Source organism: Macaca fascicularis, chromosome 10 (assembly GCF_037993035.2).
Source record: "Macaca fascicularis isolate 582-1 chromosome 10, T2T-MFA8v1.1".
NCBI classification, from domain to species: domain Eukaryota; kingdom Metazoa; phylum Chordata; class Mammalia; order Primates; family Cercopithecidae; genus Macaca; species Macaca fascicularis.
In genome coordinates this window covers 81,323,957-81,346,291 of record NC_088384.1, presented here as the reverse complement: position 1 = coordinate 81,346,291, position 22,335 = coordinate 81,323,957, and the positions used below count along the sequence as shown (strand labels likewise).

The following is a 22,335-nucleotide window of genomic DNA, read 5'->3' as shown; positions in this document are numbered from 1 at the left end:
GAGTTATCCTTTATTGCTTGTGGTTGAGTGTTAAACCAGTCATTTTAATTCCTACTATGACATTTCATCTATGTTTGGTTCCTTTTGGCCAGCTGGGGCTACTTTTTAAAAAATAAATTCTGCTCTGAGACCTCGCTACAATGTAGCCTGACAACAGAGGCTCAGGGTACCCCTTATAGGTGAAACAAAGCTCATAATGAACAAGAATCTGGGTGCAGTGGCTTACGCCTGTAATCCTAACACTTTGGGAGGCCGAGTCGGAAGGATTACTTGAGGCCTGGAGTTCAAGACCAGCCTGGGCAACAAAGTGAGACCCTATCTCTACAAAAAATAAAATAATTAGCTGGGCATGGTAGTGCACACCTGTAGTCCCTGCTACTCCGGAGGCTGCAGCAGGAGGATTGCTTGAGCCTAGGAGTTGGAGAATGCCGGGAGCCATGGTTGTGCAACTGCACCCCAGCCTGGGCAATAGAGCAAGACCTTGTGTTAAAAAAAAAAAGGGGGGGGGGGTGGATCACAAGGTCAGGAGTTCGAGACCAGCCTGACCAACATGGTGAAATCCCGTCTCTACTAAAAACACAAAAACTAGCTGGGCGTGGTGGCGGGCGCCTGTAATCCCAGCTCCTCAGGAGGCTGAGGCAGGAGAATCACTTGAACCCGAGAGGTGGAGGTTGCAGTGAGCCCAGACTGTGCCACTATACTCCAGCCTGGGAAACAGAGCAAGACTCCGTCTCAAAAAAAAAAAAAGAAAAGAAAAGAAAAGTAAACAGTATATTTAGAATATGTCGGAAAAGATGCATGTGGGGATCTGAATTGTTACAACTTTTTTTTCTGTCTTTTGTGGTGGTGGACACGTGTGTGTGTGTAACTTTGGAATTAGTGAATTATAGGTGGGAGCCTGCTTTAACCCCTGGAGTGTCTTATCTGTACACATCTCATAATTTATACATATTGTTTGCAGTATATAAAACTTCCTTTTTTTGCTTTTTTTTTTTTTTTCCCCAATGTTTCTTGGCAGATAGTTGTTCTAAAATATATGTAGTGGTATTGAAAGTGTTAATACCAAGAAGTTACACTGGCAGTTTTTCTTGTTTTTCAGACCTGGAATAATGCTTTTGGCTCAATTTAAAAATAGAATCTGTAATATTAGTGGAAATTAAACATTCTGAATAGCATAGAGTATGACATCTAAGCCACACTAAGCCAGGATTTTTAAAAACGAGACTAACAGGCTGGGTGCAGTGACTCATGCCTGTAATCTCAACACTTTGGGAGGCTGAGGCAGGAGGACCAAGCTGGACAATATAGTGAGATCCCGTCTTTAAAAACAATTAAAAAAACATTAGGTGTGATGGCATGTGCCTATAGTCCCAGCTACTCAGGAGGCTGAAGTGGGAGAATCACTTGAGCCTAGAAGTTTTAGACCAGCCTGGGCAACATAGTGAGACCTTGTTTCTACAAAAAATTAATTAGTCAGTCACGGTGGCATGCTCCTGTAGTCCCAGCTACTAGGGAAGTTGAGGCAGGACGATCACTTGAGCCCCGGAGTTCAAGGTTGCTGTGAGCTAGGATTGTGCCACTGCACTCCAGCCTGGACAACAGAGTAAGACCCTGTCTTAAAAATAATAAATAAATATAACAAAACAAAATAAAAACTAGGCTAACACCAACCGTTGTGAACCATTTACTTTGTATTTTTAATTGTGTTTTCTTCTGACTACCTAGTAAATCATGATATTCTGTGTGTTATAAGGTTTCTCAGAAAGACTATGTAAGTAACAAAAATAATGGTAATTACTATTTATTGAGCCAGCAGCATAAGATAACAGTGGGTGTTTGAGATGTGAATACTATCTCAGCTTTCTGCAACCTCTGCCTTCCAGGTTCAAGCCGTTCAAGCCTTATGTGCCAGGTACCAAATCAAGTGCCTTGCATACATGATTTCATTTATTGTTCAGGGCAATGCTGTGATAAAACATAAGGAAGCTGAGGCTCAGAGAGGTCTGAGAGCCACACAGCTGGTGCATGGTGGAGCCACGATTTAAACACATCTGCCTGACTACAGAGAGCTATGCTTTTAACTCTTGTGCTGTTTACTTTTCTGGCCTGTTATAGCATGTTTGCTCAGAAGGTGAGCATGTATTAAGCCATTTTATTACCTGATGTTTAAAGAAGCATTGGAACCTTCAAAATTAAAATTGGTACTCATGTTTTTGCTTTTCGAACTAGAAAATGAAGGATAAATTAGAATTGTGTTGAGTATTTATATGACCACAGACTTCAGAATCTGACTGCCTGGGTTTGATTGAATCCTGACTTTCCACTTTCATAGCTGTGTAGTTCCTCATTCACTCTTTGTTGGCCTTGGTTTTGACATCAGTAAATCAGGATATAATAATACCTTCCTCTGATGGTGATGGTGCACCTTGTACAGTAAAGCTCTTAAAAGAATACCTAGCATGTACCTAACGTCTGTGAGCAACTGCTGTTAGCTATTACTTCCCTTTTACTTTGGATGATTCCCTTAAACTTTTTGTTTCCTTAGGCAGCATGCAGTGTTGCTCCACGTGGCGTGTATGTTTGTGGTAACACCACGACCACCTCTGGTCTGACGGTAACTCTTTCAAAAGATAGTTCCTCTGGAGATTTTGCTTTGGAAGCTGGTGCCCTGGTACTTGGTGATCAAGGTGAGAAACCAAAGGGAATAACTAGTGATTCTGGTACTTCTTAAAAAGCCTTTTCCTTTTCAGTTAATTTCTTTACATTCTGTTTAAGAGACATATAGATAGCACAGTCCTAACCAGTAAGTTGACACTGTCAGAAATAATCATTGGAAATGCAGTATCATCATTTTTATACTACAGAATTGAAACTGTACTTAATGTCATTCATTTTCAGAATCTTATAGCAGATACAAGTATATGTAAAAATCAGATAAATATGTATAGTTCCCTACCCATCCCATTTCATACCACTTGTCACGTTTGTGATCTTTTTTTCTAAAGCCTGTTTTGAAGCTTTATAGTAAGCTCCCTGTAGGATGGGATTTGGATGTCTTGTTGACTGCCATGTTCCCATTGCCTAGTACATAGGGGCATAGTAAATACTTGTTGAATGCATTACTATTATTTAGCTCTAAATAGTTTAAAAATCTTGGCGCTGACAAAAAGGTGGATGTCATCCCTGGCTCACAGAGGACTTGCAATAAGAGATTAGAGCTGTTAGCGGCCAGGCGCGGTGGCTCACGCCTGTAATCCCAGCACTTTGGGAGGCCGAGGCGCGCGGATCACGAGGTCAGGAGATCGAGACCATCCTGGCTAACACGGTGAAACCCCGTCTCTACTAAAAATACAAAAAAATTAGCCGGGCGTGGTGGCGGGCCCCTGTAGTCCCAGCTACTCGGGAGGTTGAGGCAGGATAATGGCATGAACCCAGGAGGCGAAGCTTGCAATGAGCCGAGATCGGGCCGCTGCACTCCAGCCTGGGAGACAGAGCGAGACTTGTCTCAAAAAAAAAAAAAAAGATTAGAGCTGTTACTTTAGATGTTTTGTTCTTTTTATGAGACAGTCTCACTCTGTCACCCAGGCTGGAGTGCAGTGGTGCAATCTCAGCTTTCTGCAACCTCTGCCTTCCAGGTTCAAGCCATTCTGGTGCCTCAGCCTCCTGAGTAGCTGGGATTACAGGTGTGCATGACCACATCCAGCTAATTTTTGTATTTTTAGTAGAGACGGGGTTTCACCATGTTGGCCAGGCTGGTCTTGAACTCCTGGCCTCAAGTGATCCGCCCACCTCACCACCCAAAGTGCTGAGATTACAGGCTACAGGCATGAGCCACCGCACCTGGCCTACTTTAGAATGAATAGTTTTGCCGTATTGTAAACCAACTCATTGTTTTTTTTGAGGATTTGAGTGATAGGTAATAAGAAATCCAGGCATAGGGCCCAGCAAGAAGAAACCTCTACACTGGGCTTTGCCACGTAGGTTTCTCTTTGTGATGCCTTCACCTTACTGGAAAAACATGTTCCTGTCAGGCAGTGCCCAGATTCCAGTCAAGTTAAGGTTGTTCACTCCTGGTTTTCCAGTGACTTCCACTTTTCTGAACCCAGGACCTAGTAGCCACATTTGACACAGTTAATCACTCCCTCCTACTTGAGACCCTTTAACTCTCGTTGGTTTCCAGGCCACTTTACTTCATTCTTTACTTCTTTCGCAGTCTTGACTGGTTCTTCATCTCCACACCCTCTTACTTGTTGTTAATTTAGGTGTAGTTCTTGGACCTTTTGTCTTCTAGATCTGTATTTACCTTCTTGGTGATCTTGTATTGTTTCATTGGCTTTACCTACCTATCTGTGAAAAATTCTAAATTTATAATCTCTTTTCCCTTAAATATCAGGCACATACTTCTTATTGTCTACACAGTATCTCCACAGATTTCTCAAACTTAACATGTCTAAAATTAAAATCCTGATTTCGCCTTTCAAATCTATTTTCACAGTCTTCCTCATCTCAGTAAATGACAACTCTCTCATTCTAATTGCTCAAATCAGAGAACATGGAGCCATCCTTGACTTTTTCTCATACCCCATATTAATCTGTCAGCAAATCTTGTTGACTCTACTGTCAAAATATATCCGCTATCTAACCACTTCTTCATTACCCTGGTCCATGGCACCATCATGTCTCACGTGGATTATTACTGTAATCTCCTAATTGGCATACCTGCAAACACCCTTACCCCTTCCTGTTATTTTTAATACAGTAATCTCATTAAAAATTAGATAATGTTACTCTTTTGCTCACAACCCTCCAGTAACTGCCCATCTTGCTCAGAGTGAAAGCCAAAGTCTTGAGAGTGGTCCAGGGCCATTCATGTTCTGGCGTTTCACCTCTTTTGCCTCCTTATCTGCTGCTTCCCATGTTTCGTCTTCTCTAGCTCCACTGGCGGCTCTACCTTGGACACCACCAGCACACCAGGCAGGTCACATTTCCTCATAAGGGCCTTTGTACTTGCTGTTCCGTTTGCCTGGAATGTTCTTACCCCAGATAGAGCTGCAAAGGCTTGTTTTCTTTCCCCCTTCATGTTTTGCTCAACTGTCCTGATCCCAGTGAGGCCTTCCCTAAATACTGTATTTTAACTTATAACCTCTCCTGCCCTGCTGCCACCTTAGCAGACCTTATTTTCCTTACCCTAATCTACTTTTTCCTTCCATAGCACTTTTTACCTTCTATATTATTTACTTTTTTATTGCCTACCCCCCGTATTGGCTGAGTAGAACGTAAGCTTCACAGGAGCAGGGAATTTTGTCTTTTCACTGCCATACCCGGCATGCCTAGAACATAGTACTTTTATATAGAAGGCATTCAGTTTATTGAATTTATACGTTTATTGCATTTATATCCAGTAAATATTTGCTGAATAAATAAATACCAAAAACATGTATCTGGTTATTATATAGCTCATCAGAAGTGAGAATATCTTTGCTAAGTACCAGGTAAAATATAGTAATAAAAAGATGATACTCATGAAACCATGCAACTTTTCATTAACTAGAAGTAGAAGGTGATTTGGAGGTTTTTTAAAAAAATTTTAATGCCAGTACTTTGGGAGGCCAAGGCGGGCGGAGCACTTGAGACCATGAGTTTCAGACCAGCCTGGCCAACATGGCAAAATCCCATCTCTACTAAAAATACAAAAATTAGCTGGGTGAAGTGGCACATGCCTATAATCCCTGCTGCTCAGGTGGCTGAGGCACAAGAATCGCTTGAACCAAGGACATGGAGGTTGCAGTGAGACATGATGGTGCCACTGTACTCCAGCCTTGGTAACAGAACGAAACTCTGTCTCTCAAAAGAAAAAAAAAAGTTCAAAGTTTATGTTTTATGCTTTAAAACAAGGGGTCAGTAAACTTTGGTCTATAGGTCAAACCAGCCAGCAGCCTGTTTTAGTACAGTCCACAAGCTAAAACTGGCTTTTATATTTTTAAAAGATTGTAAAGTACAAACAAACAAACAGAAAAGCCCAAGAATATGTAAGATTGTGCATGGCCTGTGAAACTTAAAATATGTACTTCTGCATCTTTGCAGAAAAGGCTTGCCAGCTCCTGCTTTCCACTTTGAACAGTGACAGCCAGAGTAGGGAGTAGCTTGACTTTGTTCCTACCCCATCCCCATCTCTGAGGAACTGTATTAGCAATCTTGATAATTTCCAGTAATACCGTGAATCCAGAGAGGTATAGGCAGACAGAGCAATAGACAGCCCAGGGAAAGGTGGAGATAAAGCTTATGAGTATACCACTGCTAGGATCTTAGCACAGGCAGGGAAGGCTCACTATGTCCCAGAGCTCCACATTGAACAGCAGGAACAGGCTAATGCACTGGGATCCCCTGCCATGAATATGGGACACATTCCCAACAGAGGGGGGTAAACCCTCAGAAGAGAGATCAGCAAGAAAAGTGGCACAAAGTTCAACAAAGCCCCCCCTTGCTTCCCCCTCCTAAATCATTTAGGTTACCGAAAAGTGCAAACTGTAGCTGGAAAGGAAAAAATGGGACAAAATTACATTGGGAAAAGAGTATTGACAAGAATTCATGTATACTGTGTTGGAAAAAATAGGTTTGGACAGAGCAGCCATTGTTATACATGAGCAAGATAAAGAGACAGCATAGCAGCTATGAAGAAATAACGTAGGAAGAAAGAAAGACATTTAATATGCCCAATAAAAGACCTCACTCTAGACAAAATTATAATCTAAGGAACAAATGAAAATTTCCCGTGTTTCATGTTTGATAAGAACATAAATTTAATGAAATAGCTCAAAACAAAAAGATAAGGATGTGAGAGACAAATTGATGACTAACAATGTTATTAAACTAATATGTAAAATTGACACTGCTGAATGAGAAATTATAAAGAGGAGAGGCTTGAGATAATCACAGTGAATGCAAAAGAACAAAGCTTAATGCAATTAGAGGGGAAGTAACAGAGAGAACAAAGGAAATTCAACATAATTGGTTCTGTGAAGTAGAAAACCCAAACATGAAACCAGAAATGGATTCAAGGATAGAATAAAATCTGTTGAAATAAACTAAAGGCACTGAATGTACCAAGAATGTCATGTCTATTGCACAAGTTATTGGGGACTCTCTAACATTATCTTGTATTATTTGTCTTCCCTGCTCCCCATACCAGTTAGGTGAGCAGCTGGGGGTCAAAAAGACTAATCAGCAGTTATTTTCCATATACTCCTCTGTGCTAGCAAGGCTTACTTGGGTGTAGAGTAGATACGGAGGGGTTTAACCACAGCAAAGCCCTTCGGATGTGACCCCCAGATACTAACCTAACTGGTATGGGGAGAAAGGAAGACAAATATTACAAGGTAATGTTAGAGAATCTCCAATAACTTAATGCAATAGACATGACATTCCTGGTACATACAGTGCCTTTAGTTAGTGGTGGTGCATTGTATTATGTTTAAAGAGGTTAAGTGATTTCCCTATAAGTGCACAGAAGTGTATAGACAATACCTGGTATAGGTTTTGAAATATACTTATTAAACATAATAAACTTATTATATGTGTTTTGAAGTATACTTAATAAAGTGTGTGTGTGTGTGTGTGTGTGTGTGTGTAAAATCTCACCCGTTTGAATTTAAGTACTTAAACGTTTTGAGGGTTACTCTTACCTCCTCTTCATTTTTGTAATCCTCACAACACAGTGCCTTGCGTATGAAAAATGCTAAAGGAATAACTATTACAGAAAACTTAGTTAAATAAGACAAATGTGTTACTTGTGGTGAAACAAACAGTAATTCTCCATTGTATGACATTTTATAATTTTAACTGCTGAAACAAATGGCAATAATTATTGTCAAACAATTTCTATCCCATAAAATTTGAAACTCGACCAAAGAAAAAATGTTTTTGTCTGCATTATTCTACTTTGATTGTAGGTATTTGTGGAATCGATGAATTTGATAAGATGGGGAATCAACATCAAGCCTTGTTGGAAGCCATGGAGCAGCAAAGTATTAGTCTGGCTAAGGCTGGTGTGGTTTGTAGCCTTCCTGCAAGAACTTCCATTATTGCTGCTGCAAATCCAGTTGGAGGACATTACAATAAAGCCAAAACAGTTTCTGAGAATTTAAAGTAAGTCTCTTCAAATATTTAGACCTTTAATATATTGAATCACTCTAATTCAATAAGAAAAAGAAATAGTTCACAGAACTATATGGGAAATACATGGATATTCACAGTAGTTACAGATGTCCAATAAATGCACAAAAATGTGCTTAAACACTGCAAAGTAAAACAATGAAGTACCAGTGAGATCCACCAGATTGGCAAACATTTTAAATATTAATCATTATTGGCAAAGTAGTGTGGAAATGGTTTCTCTATGGCTGGGCGAGTGGCTCACGCCTGTAATCCTAGCACTTTGGGAGGCTGGAAAACAATGAAGTACCAGTGAGATCCACCAGATTGGCAAACATTTTAAATATTAATCATTATTGGCAAAGTAGTGTGGAAATGGTTTCTCACTGGCTGGGCGGGTGACTCACCTGTAATTCCAGCACTTTGGGAGGCTGAGGCGGTTGGATCACCTGAAGTCAGGAGTTTGAGACCAGCCTGGCCAACATGGCAAAAACCCGTCTCTAGTAAAAATACAAAAATTAGCCAGTCATGATGGCAGCCGCCTGTAATCTCAGCTACTTGGGAGGCTGAGGCAGAATTGCTTGAACCCAGGAGGTGGAGGTTGCAGTGAGCTGAGATTGTGCTACCACACTCCAGCCTGGGTGACAAGAGTGAGACTCCATGTCAAAGAAAAAAAAAGAAATTGTTTCTCACATACACAATTTATTATTTTGAAGGATCCCTTGGTATGTTAATCACAATTCTAAATGCACATTCTGTTTGTTATAGCCACTCTACTTTTAGGACTACTGTTCACAGAAATAGTCATACAAGTGCACAATGATAGGTTTGTAGCATGGTATTGCAGCATTATTGCTGCCAAAAATTGGAAACACCTTAAAACTATAGTAAGACTGTAGTGATTATGAAAACAAAAATGGCTTTGTATGTACTAATGGGGGAACATGTCTGTGCTGTACTATTAAGTGAGAAGAGCACATTAACATACTTAAATATGTTGTGTGATCCCGCTTTTTTCAAAAACAATGTTTATATCTGTGTTTTCTCTTCTAATTCATTCTGTACCTCTTGGACAAAATGTGTGGAAAAGAAAAAATAAGTGATACAAAAGTGAGAAAAAGACAAAAGAGTGCCTCCTAAAAAATTAGAGCCTTAAGCCTAGTGGGAGTGGAGTTAATTTCCTGTTGTTTAATAATGTATCAATATAGAAACAGTCTTTGATACATAGTGAAATACACAATTGGTACTTGGAGATTTAGGGTATTTACCACCACCACCAAAAAAGTCGACCTACTAGTAGTTTTTCTTTAGTAAAATGACAAAGTGCTATATTAGAAAAATCAGAAAGATCTATTGAACAAAAATCCAGGGGACTTAGATTTTGTTTTTTAATGGTATCATGAACAAAATACTGAACTAGCTAACCTCTGATATGTCATGTAGCAGTATTGCTAATTAGTGATAATAGGACATAAAGAAGAATTCAGTGGGTTTGGTGGTGTGAGAAAGGGCCATGTCCTCAATCTACCCAGGGTAGATACATGTAATTCTTGTGCCCGTGTTGCAGTGGGTGGATACATCAAATCCAGGAAGCTATTTGCTTATTTCTTTAACCTAAATCTTGGTTTTTCAAGTTCTGCGTGGAACTTGAGTAGTAAACAAGTGAGTAAACAATTTTCTTGTTTTTCCTTTTGATTCCAATCATTGTTTCTTCTTTCTTTCATGCTTCGTAGAATGGGGAGTGCACTACTATCCAGATTTGATTTGGTCTTTATCCTGTTAGATACTCCAAATGAGCATCATGATCACTTACTCTCTGAACATGTGATTGCAATAAGAGCTGGAAAGCAGAGAACCATTAGCAGTGTCACAGTAGCTCGTACGAATAGTCAAGATTCAAAGACTTTGGTACTTGAAGTAGTTTCTGAGAAACCATTATCAGAAAGACTAAAGGTATAAATGTTTCTTCTCCTTATTCAGTTTGGTTCTGTTTGAAAGTCAAAGTTCAGTGTGTGGCTTATTGTAGAGCAGGATATAAACTTTTTAAATCAGAACTTTTTAATATTTCAATACTAGAGTTTATGTAAACTTCATTTGAAATAATCTAAGTCAGCCTGGCGCAGTGGCTCATACCTGTAATCCCAGCACTGTGGGAGGCCGAGGCAGGCAGATCACGAGGTCAAGAGATCAAGACCATCCTGGCCAACATGATGAAACCCTGTCTCTACTAAAAATACAAAAATCAGCTGGGTGTAGTGGCGTGTGCCTGTAATCCCAGCTACTCAGGAGGCTGAGGCAGGAGAATTGCTTGAACCTAGTAGGCAGAGGTTGCAGTGAGCTGAGATCACACCACTGTACTCCAGCCTCAGTGACAGAGAGAGACTCCGTCTCAAAAAAAAAAAAAAAAAAAAAAAAAAAGGAATCTAAGTCAGATAAAGTGTTTGGTTGATTTGGAGAGTCTTTTAGAATTGTGTATTTGTCTAAACAAGTTACTTATGTATTTTGAGACATAGTCTCACTCTGTCGCCCAGGCTGGAGTGCAGTGGTGTGATCTTGGCTCACTGCAACGTCCATCTCCCGGGTTCAAGAGATTCTCCTGCCTCAGTCTCCCAAGTAGCTGGGACTGCAGGCGCGTGCCACTACACCCGGCTAATTTTTGTATTTTTAGTAGAGATGGGGTTTTGCTGTGTTGGCCAGGCTGGTCTTGAACTCCTGACCTCAGGTGATGTGTCTTCCTTGGCCTCCCAAAGTGCAGGGACTACAGGCGTGAGCCACTGCACCTGGCCTAAACAAGTTATTTTAGCAGAAAGATTTTATTTGCCACTTATCTTTGTTATCTTGGGCCTTTTAATCATGCTTCAGGTGGTTCCTGGAGAAACAATAGATCCCATTCCCCACCAGCTATTGAGAAAGTACATTGGCTATGCTCGACAGTATGTGTACCCAAGGCTATCCAAAGAAGCTGCTCAAGTTCTTCAAGATTTTTACCTTGAGCTCCGGAAACAGAGCCAGAGGTTAAATAGCTCACCAATCACTACCAGGCAGCTGGAATCTTTGATTCGTCTGACAGAGGTTTGTTTCTTTTTATGGTCTTGCTTTTTTGGCTTAAAGGGGAAGGGTGTGCCTTGACTTCTCTTTTGAAGTATTGTCTGCATAACTGACTCCGTTTTTCTTTCTATTGAGAGACGTTAGAAATGGATGGATGAAAGTTTTTAAAAAGATTTTGTCATGTCTGTAACATATCAAAGTATAGCTACTTCTTTCTAGTCATACAATCGATTACTTAGCATGCAACTTTTGTTTTTCTTTGACTGACTCTTAGGAGACTCCTGGAATGTCTGAAAAGTGGTTAGGTTAACTAGGATTCTGAGATCCCAAGTTGAGTATATGGGAACACGGAATGTGTCAGGTATCTTGAGTATTTTATTTTATTACATGACAGGTTCACAAGGATAGTGCCTGTGTTTTTAACAGTAGTAATATCTATTCACAGTTGTGAAATACTAAAAGAACTCCAGCAGTTAAGATTAGCTAGCTTAGAGTTTGGACTTCTAGCTCCTAAAATCTGATTAACTCCTCTTTGTTGTTTTACCATATTGGTTAGGCATGATTTCCTAAAAGCAAAAGGCAAGGGAAAACCAAGTGTATTTTATCATCCAATCTCCTGAAATGAATACTGAGAAAGATACATTAATAAGTAAAAACGAGTTTTATCCTTATTTTAAGTGAGTTGTAATTTCATAGTCAAGGTTTCAGATTTTATTTTATTTTTTTTGCCCTGAGTCAGGGTCTCCCTCTGTCACCTAGGCTGGAGTGCAGTGGCATGATCAAGGCTTATTGCAGCCTCTCCTCCCAGACTCAAGCGATCCTCCCACCTCAGCCTCCCAAGTAGCTGGGACTACAGGCATACACCACCGCACCCAGCTAATTTTAAAATTTTTTTGTAGAGACAGGTCCTCACTTTGTTGCCCGGGCTGGTCTCGAGCTCCTGGGCTCAAGTGATCTTTCCACCTTGGCCTCCCAAAGTGCTGGGATTATAGGCGTGAGCCACCACCGCCAGCCCAGAGAATTATTTTCATATTTTGACTTCTGATGTTATGACCTTCCTCACCTAAAGGTCAGTTTTTGTGTAAAATTAGTAAATGAAGTAAAGCTTAGACATACTGTGGTAAATATATTCATCTTTTGTCATCTGAAAATGGTGTTTTCTTTTAAAGGCACGAGCAAGGTTGGAATTGAGAGAGGAAGCAACCAAAGAAGATGCTGAGGATATAGTGGAAATTATGAAATATAGGTAAGATAAAAATTTCAAATAGTTTTAAATGAAATACCAGTTATCTTCCCATCTCAAATTAGGCAATAGGCCAAGGCTGCTTTTATTTAGCCCATTGGGTCACTTATTTTCCTCCTGAACAGAGTATCGTTTCTTAGTTTAAAATATTTCTCACTGTGTAAATAATCTTAAAAATTTTTTTGAATGAGTAATACATTTACATAGTGCTATAATCAGTTCCAAAACCTATTGGAGAAGAGCTAGCTCCTGTGCTATTTACCACCTACTCGCCCTTCACCCAGAAACCCATTGCTTTTCCATAAATAGTCTACCGATTACACTCTTCTGTATCAGTTTTGAATTTTAACAATATATTCAGAGATCTTTTCTTATTAGAGATTCTTTTTTTATAGCTACAGAGTATTCTATAGTGTAGATATACTATATAGTATATTTGATCAGTTCCCTTTTGACACATAGATATTTTCCATTCTTGTGCTTTTAAATAATGCTACAGTGAGTAATGTTCTATGTAAGATACTATATACGTGGGTAAGTTGTACACCTACATGATAAATTCTCAGAAGTGATATTTCTGGGTTCAACAGTAAATACTATAGGTTTTTGATAAATATTGGTAAATTGTATCCTTTGCATTTTACATCATTTAGTAGATAATGATTCCTAGAAGGTAGAAAAGAAAAATTAATTGAGCATATATGTTTACCTTAGACATAGACTTTTAAAAATCAGAAATGTTATTTTAGGTAGGTTTTTTATTCCAGCTAAAAATTTTTTTAATAGGTCCATACTTTCATAAGCTTCAAAATTCCAAAGTTCAAAAAGTATAGGTCGGACACAGTGGCTCACACCTGTAATCCCGGCACTTTGGGAGGCTGAGGCAGGTGGATCACCTGAGGTCAGGAGTTCGAGAACAACCTGGGCAACATGGTGAAACCCCGTCTCTACTAAAAATACAAAAAATTAGCCAGGCATGGTGGTGAGCGCCTGTAATCCCAATTACTTGGGAGGCTGAGGCAGGAGAATTGCTTGAACCTGGGAGGCGGAGGTTGCAGTGAGCTGAGATTGTGCCACTGTACTCGAGCCTGGGTGACTGAGCAAAAAAAAAAAAGTATATAGTGGAAAAAGTTTCCTCCTACTCTGCTTATTTAATAGCTACCCCGTTCTTCCTGCTAGCCAGTGGCAATTATTAGCAGTTTTTTGTGTGACTATGTATCTATATATTCTTTTTTCCTCTTTGTAGACAAATGGTAACTATAACAACATACCATATACATACTATACCTTGTTTTTTTCATTTAAAATCCATTTTTAATATCCTCTCATAGCAATGAAAATACATATCTGTTAGGAATCTACTTTTCCAAGACCAAAAAATATATTGAAGATGAAATTATTTATCTTACTTTGTTAAGTAATTTCTGATTCTTCTAAGGTAGATGAATTCTTTTGTCCTAGTAGCTGCTGATTCTGGGGCTTGCGACGTGTCAGAACCAGGTGGTTTTGCCCAGCTATTCCCCTTTGGCTGTGAACAAAAGTGCAGCATAGCTGGAAGAGCAAGGGCTCTGGAGTCCAACCTGGAGCTGCCATGGCAAGTTACACACTGCTTCTCAGTTTCCTCTGCCGTAAAACACACCACAAAGGATTGTGCTCTGAGGTGTCATGCAGTGATGCTCTATAAAGTGATAAATAGGGTTTTAATACATTAGAGGACACTCAATAAACACTGTTTACTATCAATAGCGCAAGTCTTTTTTTTTTTTTTTTTTTGAGACAGAGTCTGGCTCTGTGGCCCAGGCTGGAGTGCATGTTGGCTCACCGCAACCTGCGCCTCCTGGGTTCAAGTGATTCTCCTACCTGAGCCTCCCAAGTATCTGGGACTACAGGTGCATGCCACCACACCTGGCGGATTTTTGTATTTTTAGTAGAGACGGGGTTACACCATGTTGACCAGGATGGTCTCCATCTCCTGGCCTTAAGTGATCTGCCTGCCTCGTCCTCCCAAAGTGCTGGGATTATAGGTGTGAGCCACCATGCCTGGCCTGATAGTGCAAGTTTTACTGATATTCAGATGAGGCTGAGCAGATCCCCTTTTCTCTGAGTTATACCATAAACTGAAGGCCTCAAAAACTGGCAGATCTCATCCTAGATAAGAAGTTTCTAAAATTACCCTTTTCAAAGAATTTTTATGTTCTAGTCCTCAATGCCCTCCATCTAAATTGTGCAGTATGTCTTTGCTGCAGATCCTTTTCTTCTTGTCTTTTCCTCATAGGGAGACACTTTACCTAGTTGTCTCTTTGACCCCAGCCTGGTACTGGCCCATCCCTGGAGGCTGCTGTCTTCTCTCTGCTGCCTCTGGAAGTATGCATATGGGTAGAAGGGCACCCATGTCACCTCCTGAAGGTGCAATCATCTGCAGCTTGTTTCCTGCCCTTACAGGAAGTCCATGGAAGAAGAGGAACCTTTCTCCTTAATTCAGTCTCAGTTTGTAAGCAGCAGTGAGGTTCTACTGGCTGTCTTTGAAAGCTTTAAAGATTCTAGAATTGACAGCTCTTAATTTTTTATTGGTGGCACCAAAGTAACTGCCTCATAATAAGAAAAATTAATAATTATTGACTCCCGACCCCTTTCAGCTAATTTCTAACAACTCACCTTCTGTGTCTAAGTATCCTGTTGGTATGGCATCACACAGTGCTTTTTTTTTTTTTTTTTTGTAATTTAAGACAGAGTCTCGCTCTGTCATCCAGGCTACAGAGTACAGTGGCGTGATCTCAGCTTACTGCAACCTCTGCCTCCGGGTTCAATCGATTCTTCTGCCTCAGCCTCCTGAGTAACGGGGATTATAGGCATCTGCCACCATGCCCAGCTAATTTTTTTGTATTTTTAGTAGAGATGGGGTTTTGCCAAGTTGGCCAGGCTAGTCTTGAACTCCTGACCTCAGGTGATCTGCCCACCTTGGCCTCCCAAAATGCTGGGATTACAGGTGGGAGCCACTGCGCCTGGCATCACACAGTGTTTGATCCATCAATTTTCTCTTTATGTGATTCAGTACTAGGGTTTGAGGGATCTTGTAGCTGGAAATTTTGCCAACCTGGCTTTAGTCCCTCTCCAGTTGATCTCAATATATGTTGGAGACCCTCCAGTTGCCATTTAATAAGCAACCAGATAGTCTAGAAATTTACTAGACTTTCTCATACAACTTGCTGCTAGGGGCATGGCATGCTAGCATATGAAGTAAAAAAATGGCCACAAAATCTAGTTGTCTGCCTGACTTCTTGTGGGTATGGCTTTCTGAGAGACCAGACTAGAGACTGACCTAGCAGAGATATTTTTTCCCATTAGGAAAGTAAGTCACAACCCAACCAAAATTTCAGAATTTTTTTATTTTAACTTTTTTTCCTATAACAAAAACAAAGACTAAAAATAGGTACTTCTTATTTAATGATGAGAAGGTGATTACAGTCTAGGATGTGTGCATCTTGCTTTCTCTGCTTCCTGCACTTGAACACTCCACCTTTGGGAGTGTGGCTGAGATTCCCACTCCTGATTTCCTTTTCCTTTTAATGACCTCTGGGTCTTCTGGTGCCTGGCTCTCCTGAATATCATGTTTCTACTTTGTAGACTGTTCATCTGTTGAGCAAATTAAGGGGTACACTACCCTGCTCCTTTTCTCTCTTAACCAGAATTAACATTCTCCTTTTGAGGCTTTACCATTGCTCAGTTTCTGCAGGCCTTAGACCACAGACATCACCTCAACTGTCTAGTGTCTCTCCACAATAAATTCACTGATCTGTGGACACGGTAGATTAGTTCTCCTGAGCATCATGCTTAAGCAGAGTAAATTAGGCTATAATTACCTTTTCAATAAAAATGCTATGTTGCCCATTTGTGGTTGGCCTATACTTGGTATAAGATTTCTCTGCGTGTCTGAATACTCATGTTGGACAGTGTTTGCATGTGCTTTCCTGTCCAAGAGGAATTCTTAAGTGTTGACTCATGGAACTCTGTATTCGTACTGCTTCCCAGAGTTGCTTTGGTAAATCTGAACAAGTTTCAGATCAGTTTACATCTGGGCCCCTGAAAAAAAGAGGTCTTATTATTAAGTGTAAACAGTACCCACATGACATTACCAGATTGTTTCCCTGAATTGTCTTAGTGTGTTTACTGGCATTCATAAAAATTTTCAGGAAAAAGAAAATAGTTTGATTGGAATTACCTGACACTACTTCCATGGTAGAGATCAAGATCCAGTGAAACACAATGAAATTAGATTATGAATTACCTGTTTGTTATGCTTAACATGCATTCTGTCCTTAGTTCATGAGAGCAGGGACCTTATCTGACTCATTTACCAGTATATTACCAGGGCCCAGAATCAAGCCTGCCATAAAGTAGGCCCTCAGTAAATGTCCTGCATTGATGGTAAAATTGACCTTAGTAATCATTCATTCATTCATTAAATCTTCCATTTCAGGGTTTTCATCTCTTCAGCTTTGTTCAATTTTTGCCCTTAATGTGGTTTTAAACCTTTTAAGATTACATTTTAACTGGGAAGCCGACAGTTGAATAAGAAAGTTCTTAAACTGTGACATAGCTTGTCTGAGTTACCAGAGCACTTAGCTTTATTTTAAAAACTAAATGCTTATATTTAGTAAACAGTTGACATAAGCTTTCTCCTAAAATTGAAAATACACGAGGTAGCAGAAGAGAACAGAGCCACCTTCAAAGGTGAGAGATCACTGTGAGTTTTTTTCTGTTTCAGGAAACTAGCTCAAATATTTTACATAGCTTTTTAAAATCTGAAGCAGTGTAGCAGATTCAAATCTGAGATATGCCACTTACTAATAAAGTGACTTCTGGCGAGTCACTTTAATCTTAGTGTAGATTGGTGCAAAAGTAGTTGCAGTTTTTGCCATAAGAAAAAAAAATTTCAAAAACCACTATTACTCTTGCGCCAACCTAATAAGAATGTTTTTTCATCCATAAAATGGGAATAAAAATAGTTCCTAAATCACAGGATTGCTGGGAGGATTAAGTGGGATAGCCTATGGTAAATAAATATAATTAAGATAAATGTTACTTATTATTATTAACCGAAACATTTTTAACAACTTTCTTATGAGAAACAAGCATATGGGAGGTTCATCATAAAAGAGATTATGCTGTATTTCAGAGGAAAACACCATCTTGCTGTTTTATCATTTTTAATAGTCTTATTTGAATGACTCATTCCTATGTAGGCTTTTATGTATAACGTAGGCTTTTAACTACTCAAAGAACAAAAGGAAGCTTTATTGTTTATAACCCATTAAAATCATTCCTGCATGCTCCTTAAGGGGAGGGATTATACCTGTTTTGTTCACCACTATAAGCCTATTGCCCAGCAGGTGACCAGTATGTATTTGACTAATTAATTAATTCCTGGTTAAATAACAGTTTTGCCAGTTATTCTGGCTGTGAAATACAGCTATCCCATTGTTCAAGCAGGGAATCAGCAATAGAGTTGGATTAAACAGGATGGTTAATTGTGTTTCTAACTGGTGTTTTCAGACTTCTAGCTAAAATTCACTATCAAGTACGTATTTCTTTCCTTGGTGATATTGGGAAAATAAGAGGAAGCAGAAGAAATCTGGCAGTAACAGGTGCATCCTTTAATATCTAACCATTATCACTGCAACTCACCATAACCTTTCTAGTTCATTCCTATAGTATTTTAAATACCTTTTATTTAAAATACTGGTGCCGCCAGATGCTGCTCCAGGAGATAGGATGCATTTTTATTCAGTAAAGTCTAAATTTATTATATTTAGAATTTCTTTTCTTCATGAATCAAAAAGAATGTCCCAGGTATTTATATTGTAGTTTATCAATTTTGTGTTTTTATGCATTTCTCTCTTCAAATTTAGAAGTTTCTTAAAAGCAGTAATTGTGTCCAAAATATTTTTATTCCTTATCAATCCTTATCATAGTGAATTTCAAAGTGGCCACTCAATAAACACATGTTGAAATGTTTACTAAGTGAGCCTAGTGGCTACTTCCAAATTTTTCTTCTGTCCTCAAAGCCCAGGACAACAATTTCTATGGCAGTGCCACATTGGGTAATTTTTTTCTTCCTTTCTTTTTAAGCATGCTAGGAACTTACTCTGATGAATTTGGGAACCTAGATTTTGAGCGATCCCAGCATGGTTCTGGAATGAGCAACAGGTCAACAGCAAAAAGATTTATTTCTGCTCTCAACAACATTGCTGAAAGAACTTATAATAATATATTTCAATTTCATCAACTTCGGCAGATTGCCAAAGAACTAAACATTCAGGTATGTTAAACTAGTTAATCTCTTTTGTAATAATTTCAGGAGGTCCTTATTAATATATAGTAGAACAGAAACAGTTTTTACTTATTTAAAATTCATACCTGCTTCTTCTCAAAGGCTTTTCAGCATCTTGATAGAGGGAAACATTGTAGTAAGACACAGTCTGTATGTTTTTTTGAAAGTTTCTTGTGGATAAGTCATTTTAGTATCTTTTAACCTCAGTTCCCTCATCTGTTAAATGGACATGATTATACCTGCTATTCCTACTTCAAAGTTCTTGTGAAAATCAACGTAATAGCACTTCAAACGTGCTATTACACATTATGGAAAATTAACTTCTTAATTTCAAAAGTTAGTTTGATTTTTGTTTTTCAGCTAACCTGAAACAAATGTAAAATATTCTCTGCCTATTGGAATTTTTATTTTTTATTCATCTAGGCTTTACAGAATCCAGAGCTCAAATATAGGCAGTTTGCTCTGTAAGAAGTAAACACAATTTTATTTGGCAACAAAACTTTACAGTTACATATTATTGTTTGAGAGATTTATTTTAAAAGTAATATTTTGACATGTTACTTAATGGGCTAAACCTTTTGATGTTTTCTTCCAGGTTGCTGATTTTGAAAACTTTATTGGATCACTAAATGACCAGGGTTACCTCTTGAAAAAAGGCCCAAAAGTTTACCAGCTTCAAACTATGTAAAAGGACTTCACCAAGTTAGGGCCTTCTGGGTTTATTAGCATATTAAAGCCATCTCAGTGAAAATATGTGTGCGCGCACAGACACACACACACACACACACACACTCAAATACTGTTCTCTGAAAAATGATGTCCCAAAAGTATTATAAGAAAAAAGCGTTAAATATAATAAACTAATTTAAGAAGTGATAAAGTCTCCAGATGCAGTAGCTCACACTGTAATCACAGCGATTCAGGAGGCTGAGGTGAGAGGATTGCTCGAGACCAGGGTTTGAGACCAACCTTGGGCAACATAGCAAGACCCCATTTCTTTAAAAAAAAAAAAAAAATTAAACTTAGCTGGGTGTGGTGGCACATCCCTGTGGTCTCAGCTACTTGTGAGGCTGAGGCAGGAGGATTATTTGAGCCCAGGAGTTTGAGCTTACAGTGAGCCACGAACACACCATTCACTGCACTCCAGCCTGGGCAATAGAGTAACTCTTGACTCAAAAAAAAAAAAATTGTAGTGGTAGCCATGTGTTAATTGTTAAATAAATTCTCCAAAAGGCTAAAATTACTTATAAATTTTTTATAGTTATATTTTTGACCTGCCTTTTATATGTGTATTTCATAGTTTTGCATATCAAATGTAGGCATTCAGACAAATATATAAACCAATGAACATTTACATATTCTGCGTTCCAATAAATATTTATGGACACTAAAATTTGAATTTCATAGTTTTCCCATGTCAAAATACAAAATCCCCAATTTTTGATTTTAGCCATTTAGTAATAGGCCTCATTTATTCTACAGGCTGTAGTTTATAATAGAGTCTTGCTTGCAAACAATAGAAACAGACTGATTAAGCAGGAGAAGTTTTTTGAAAGAATTTTGGTTAGCTCACGGAATTATTAGAAGGCAGGTGAACCAGGAGGGTAAGCTTACAGCAGCAATTTGTAAAACCATGCCTTAGAATTAGACCAAGGAAGAAGCTGCTGACACTGCTGCCACACAGGGCACTGGAAGAAAGTGCTACTGCCACCATGCCCTACCTTTGCCACTTCTGCAGCAAGAATAGGTAGAAGAATGCCCCCACCCACATCAGAACAGCAACAAAAGGATTCTCCATGAGGCGCCTCCCTAAATTGCTGAATTCAAAAAAGAAGTCTCATCCAAAGACATCTGATTGAAAAAGGTTATGTTATATGCCCCTTTCATAGGCTGCTAGGGAGTTTTCCTGGTTCTACTTTTGGGTGGTGGGATCAATAAGACCAGAATTTCTCATATGTTGTTAGAGGATTCAGATGTTACAGGGTTGCCAGCCAAACTATCAATCATGTATAAATCCAACCAACACTTTGTAACATACAAGAACTCAGGAAATAACCATTGTTGGAGAATCTACTGAAATACAGCTTCCAGCAAACCAGAAGATGAATGGAAAATGTAAATAAAAAGAACTGGCAGTATATATCGGATGTTTAACTGTAGGACCAAAACTAAGATGTGGAGACTATTGTTACAGACCACAATGTAAATTTTTTTTTTAAGTGAGGAAGAAGAAATCAGGAATAAAAAGAGGGGCTAGGCGCAGTGGCTCACATCTATAATCCCAGAGCTTTGGGAGGTTGAGGCAGGAGGATCACTTGAAGCCAGTTTTGAGAACAGCCTGTGCAACACATTGAGACCCTCTCTCTACAAAAAATAGCTGGGCATGGTGGTGCATGCCTATTATCCTAGCTACTGTGCAGGCTGAAGTAGGAGAATCACTTGAGCCCAAGAGTTTGAGGTTACAGTGAGCTATGATTATACCACTGTACTCCAGCCTGGGCAAGAGAGCAAGACCTTGTCTCTTACAGGGAAAAAAAAAAAAAAAAAGGAGAAAGTAGATAGTAGCATAAATATAGTGAAGTCTTTAAAAGCTAGGGGTTAAAAGATATTTAAAGCAAATAACTCAGGCATGGTGGCACGCGCCTGTAGTCCCAGCTACTAGGGAGGCTGAGGCAGGAGAATTGCTTGAACCCGGGAGGCAGAGGTTGCAGTGAGCCAAGATCACACCACTGTACTCCAGCCTGGGCAACAGAGTAAGACTTTCTCCAAACTAAATAAGAGATATTTAAAGCTAAAAAAAATCTATTAATAGAATTTAAAACATTTCATGAAAGTCAACACATAAATAATATCAACCAAAATAAAGTGGTAGACAGAAGAGGAAATGTACTAATTTATTGTTCAAAGAGGAAAATAAGTCTCAAAGGTTAAGGATATTATATACATTTATTTTTTAAAAGACATAAACGTACATTTTCAGAAGAAATTGTTCCATGTTTCCTTAGATTCTGTATTTAGCATCCATTAATCACAGGACCAAACTAACAAATGCTGTTTAGCTTTCCCTTACCATCCAGCTTTTGTGGGTATGCAAACATCACATTACAGTCCCTCCAACCACAAACCCCAATATATAGTATTTCACTTCCTGCCCGATAGGGGGTGTCCACACCTTTCAACCACTGTAGCAACAAAGCTCTGGCCTAGGCTTTTCACTTGCTTCTGTACTGCCTGACTGACTGTGGTGTTTCCTAATGTGGCCTGGTGTGGTGTGGCATGCCCTCTTGGGAGACGAAAGTAATTTTTTTTTTTTTTTTTTTTTTTTTTGAGACGGAGTCTCGCTCTGTCGCCCAGGCTGGAGTGCAGTGGCCGGATCTCAGCTCACTGCAAGCTCCGCCTCCCGGGTTCACACCATTCTCCGGCCTCAGCCTCCCGGGGAGACGAAAGTAATTTTCTATAGGCAGTTGTTTCTGTGTCACCATTGCTGATTAAAACAAATCCTAAGTACAAATGTCAGAACAGAAACATGCAAAGCAAGAAAACATGACATCATGAAAGTTTC

At 39.2% G+C, this 22,335-nt stretch overlaps 1 protein-coding gene across 8 annotated transcripts in view; it reads left to right on the top strand.

Annotated features, from left to right (window-relative positions):
- The window catches only part of MCM8 (minichromosome maintenance 8 homologous recombination repair factor), a 43,769-nt gene extending 24,116 nt beyond the window's left edge, over nucleotides 1-19,653 (top strand). For 7 of the 8 annotated variants that reach the window (XM_065522788.2, XM_074004813.1, XM_074004812.1 and 4 more), the window contains 7 exons: nucleotides 2,546-2,687; nucleotides 7,950-8,145; nucleotides 9,885-10,104; nucleotides 11,014-11,223; nucleotides 12,369-12,445; nucleotides 18,572-18,761; nucleotides 19,369-19,653. In XM_065522788.2, coding sequence (XP_065378860.1) covers nucleotides 2,546-2,687; nucleotides 7,950-8,145; nucleotides 9,885-10,104; nucleotides 11,014-11,223; nucleotides 12,369-12,445; nucleotides 18,572-18,761; nucleotides 19,369-19,461 — 1,128 coding nt within the window. In that variant the 3' untranslated portion in view covers nucleotides 19,462-19,653. The remainder of the gene's footprint in view (nucleotides 1-2,545; nucleotides 2,688-7,949; nucleotides 8,146-9,884; nucleotides 10,105-11,013; nucleotides 11,224-12,368; nucleotides 12,446-18,571; nucleotides 18,762-19,368) is intronic. The other variant, XR_012419165.1, reaches the window with a different exon arrangement.
- Nucleotides 19,654-22,335: the final 2,682 nt, after the last annotated feature.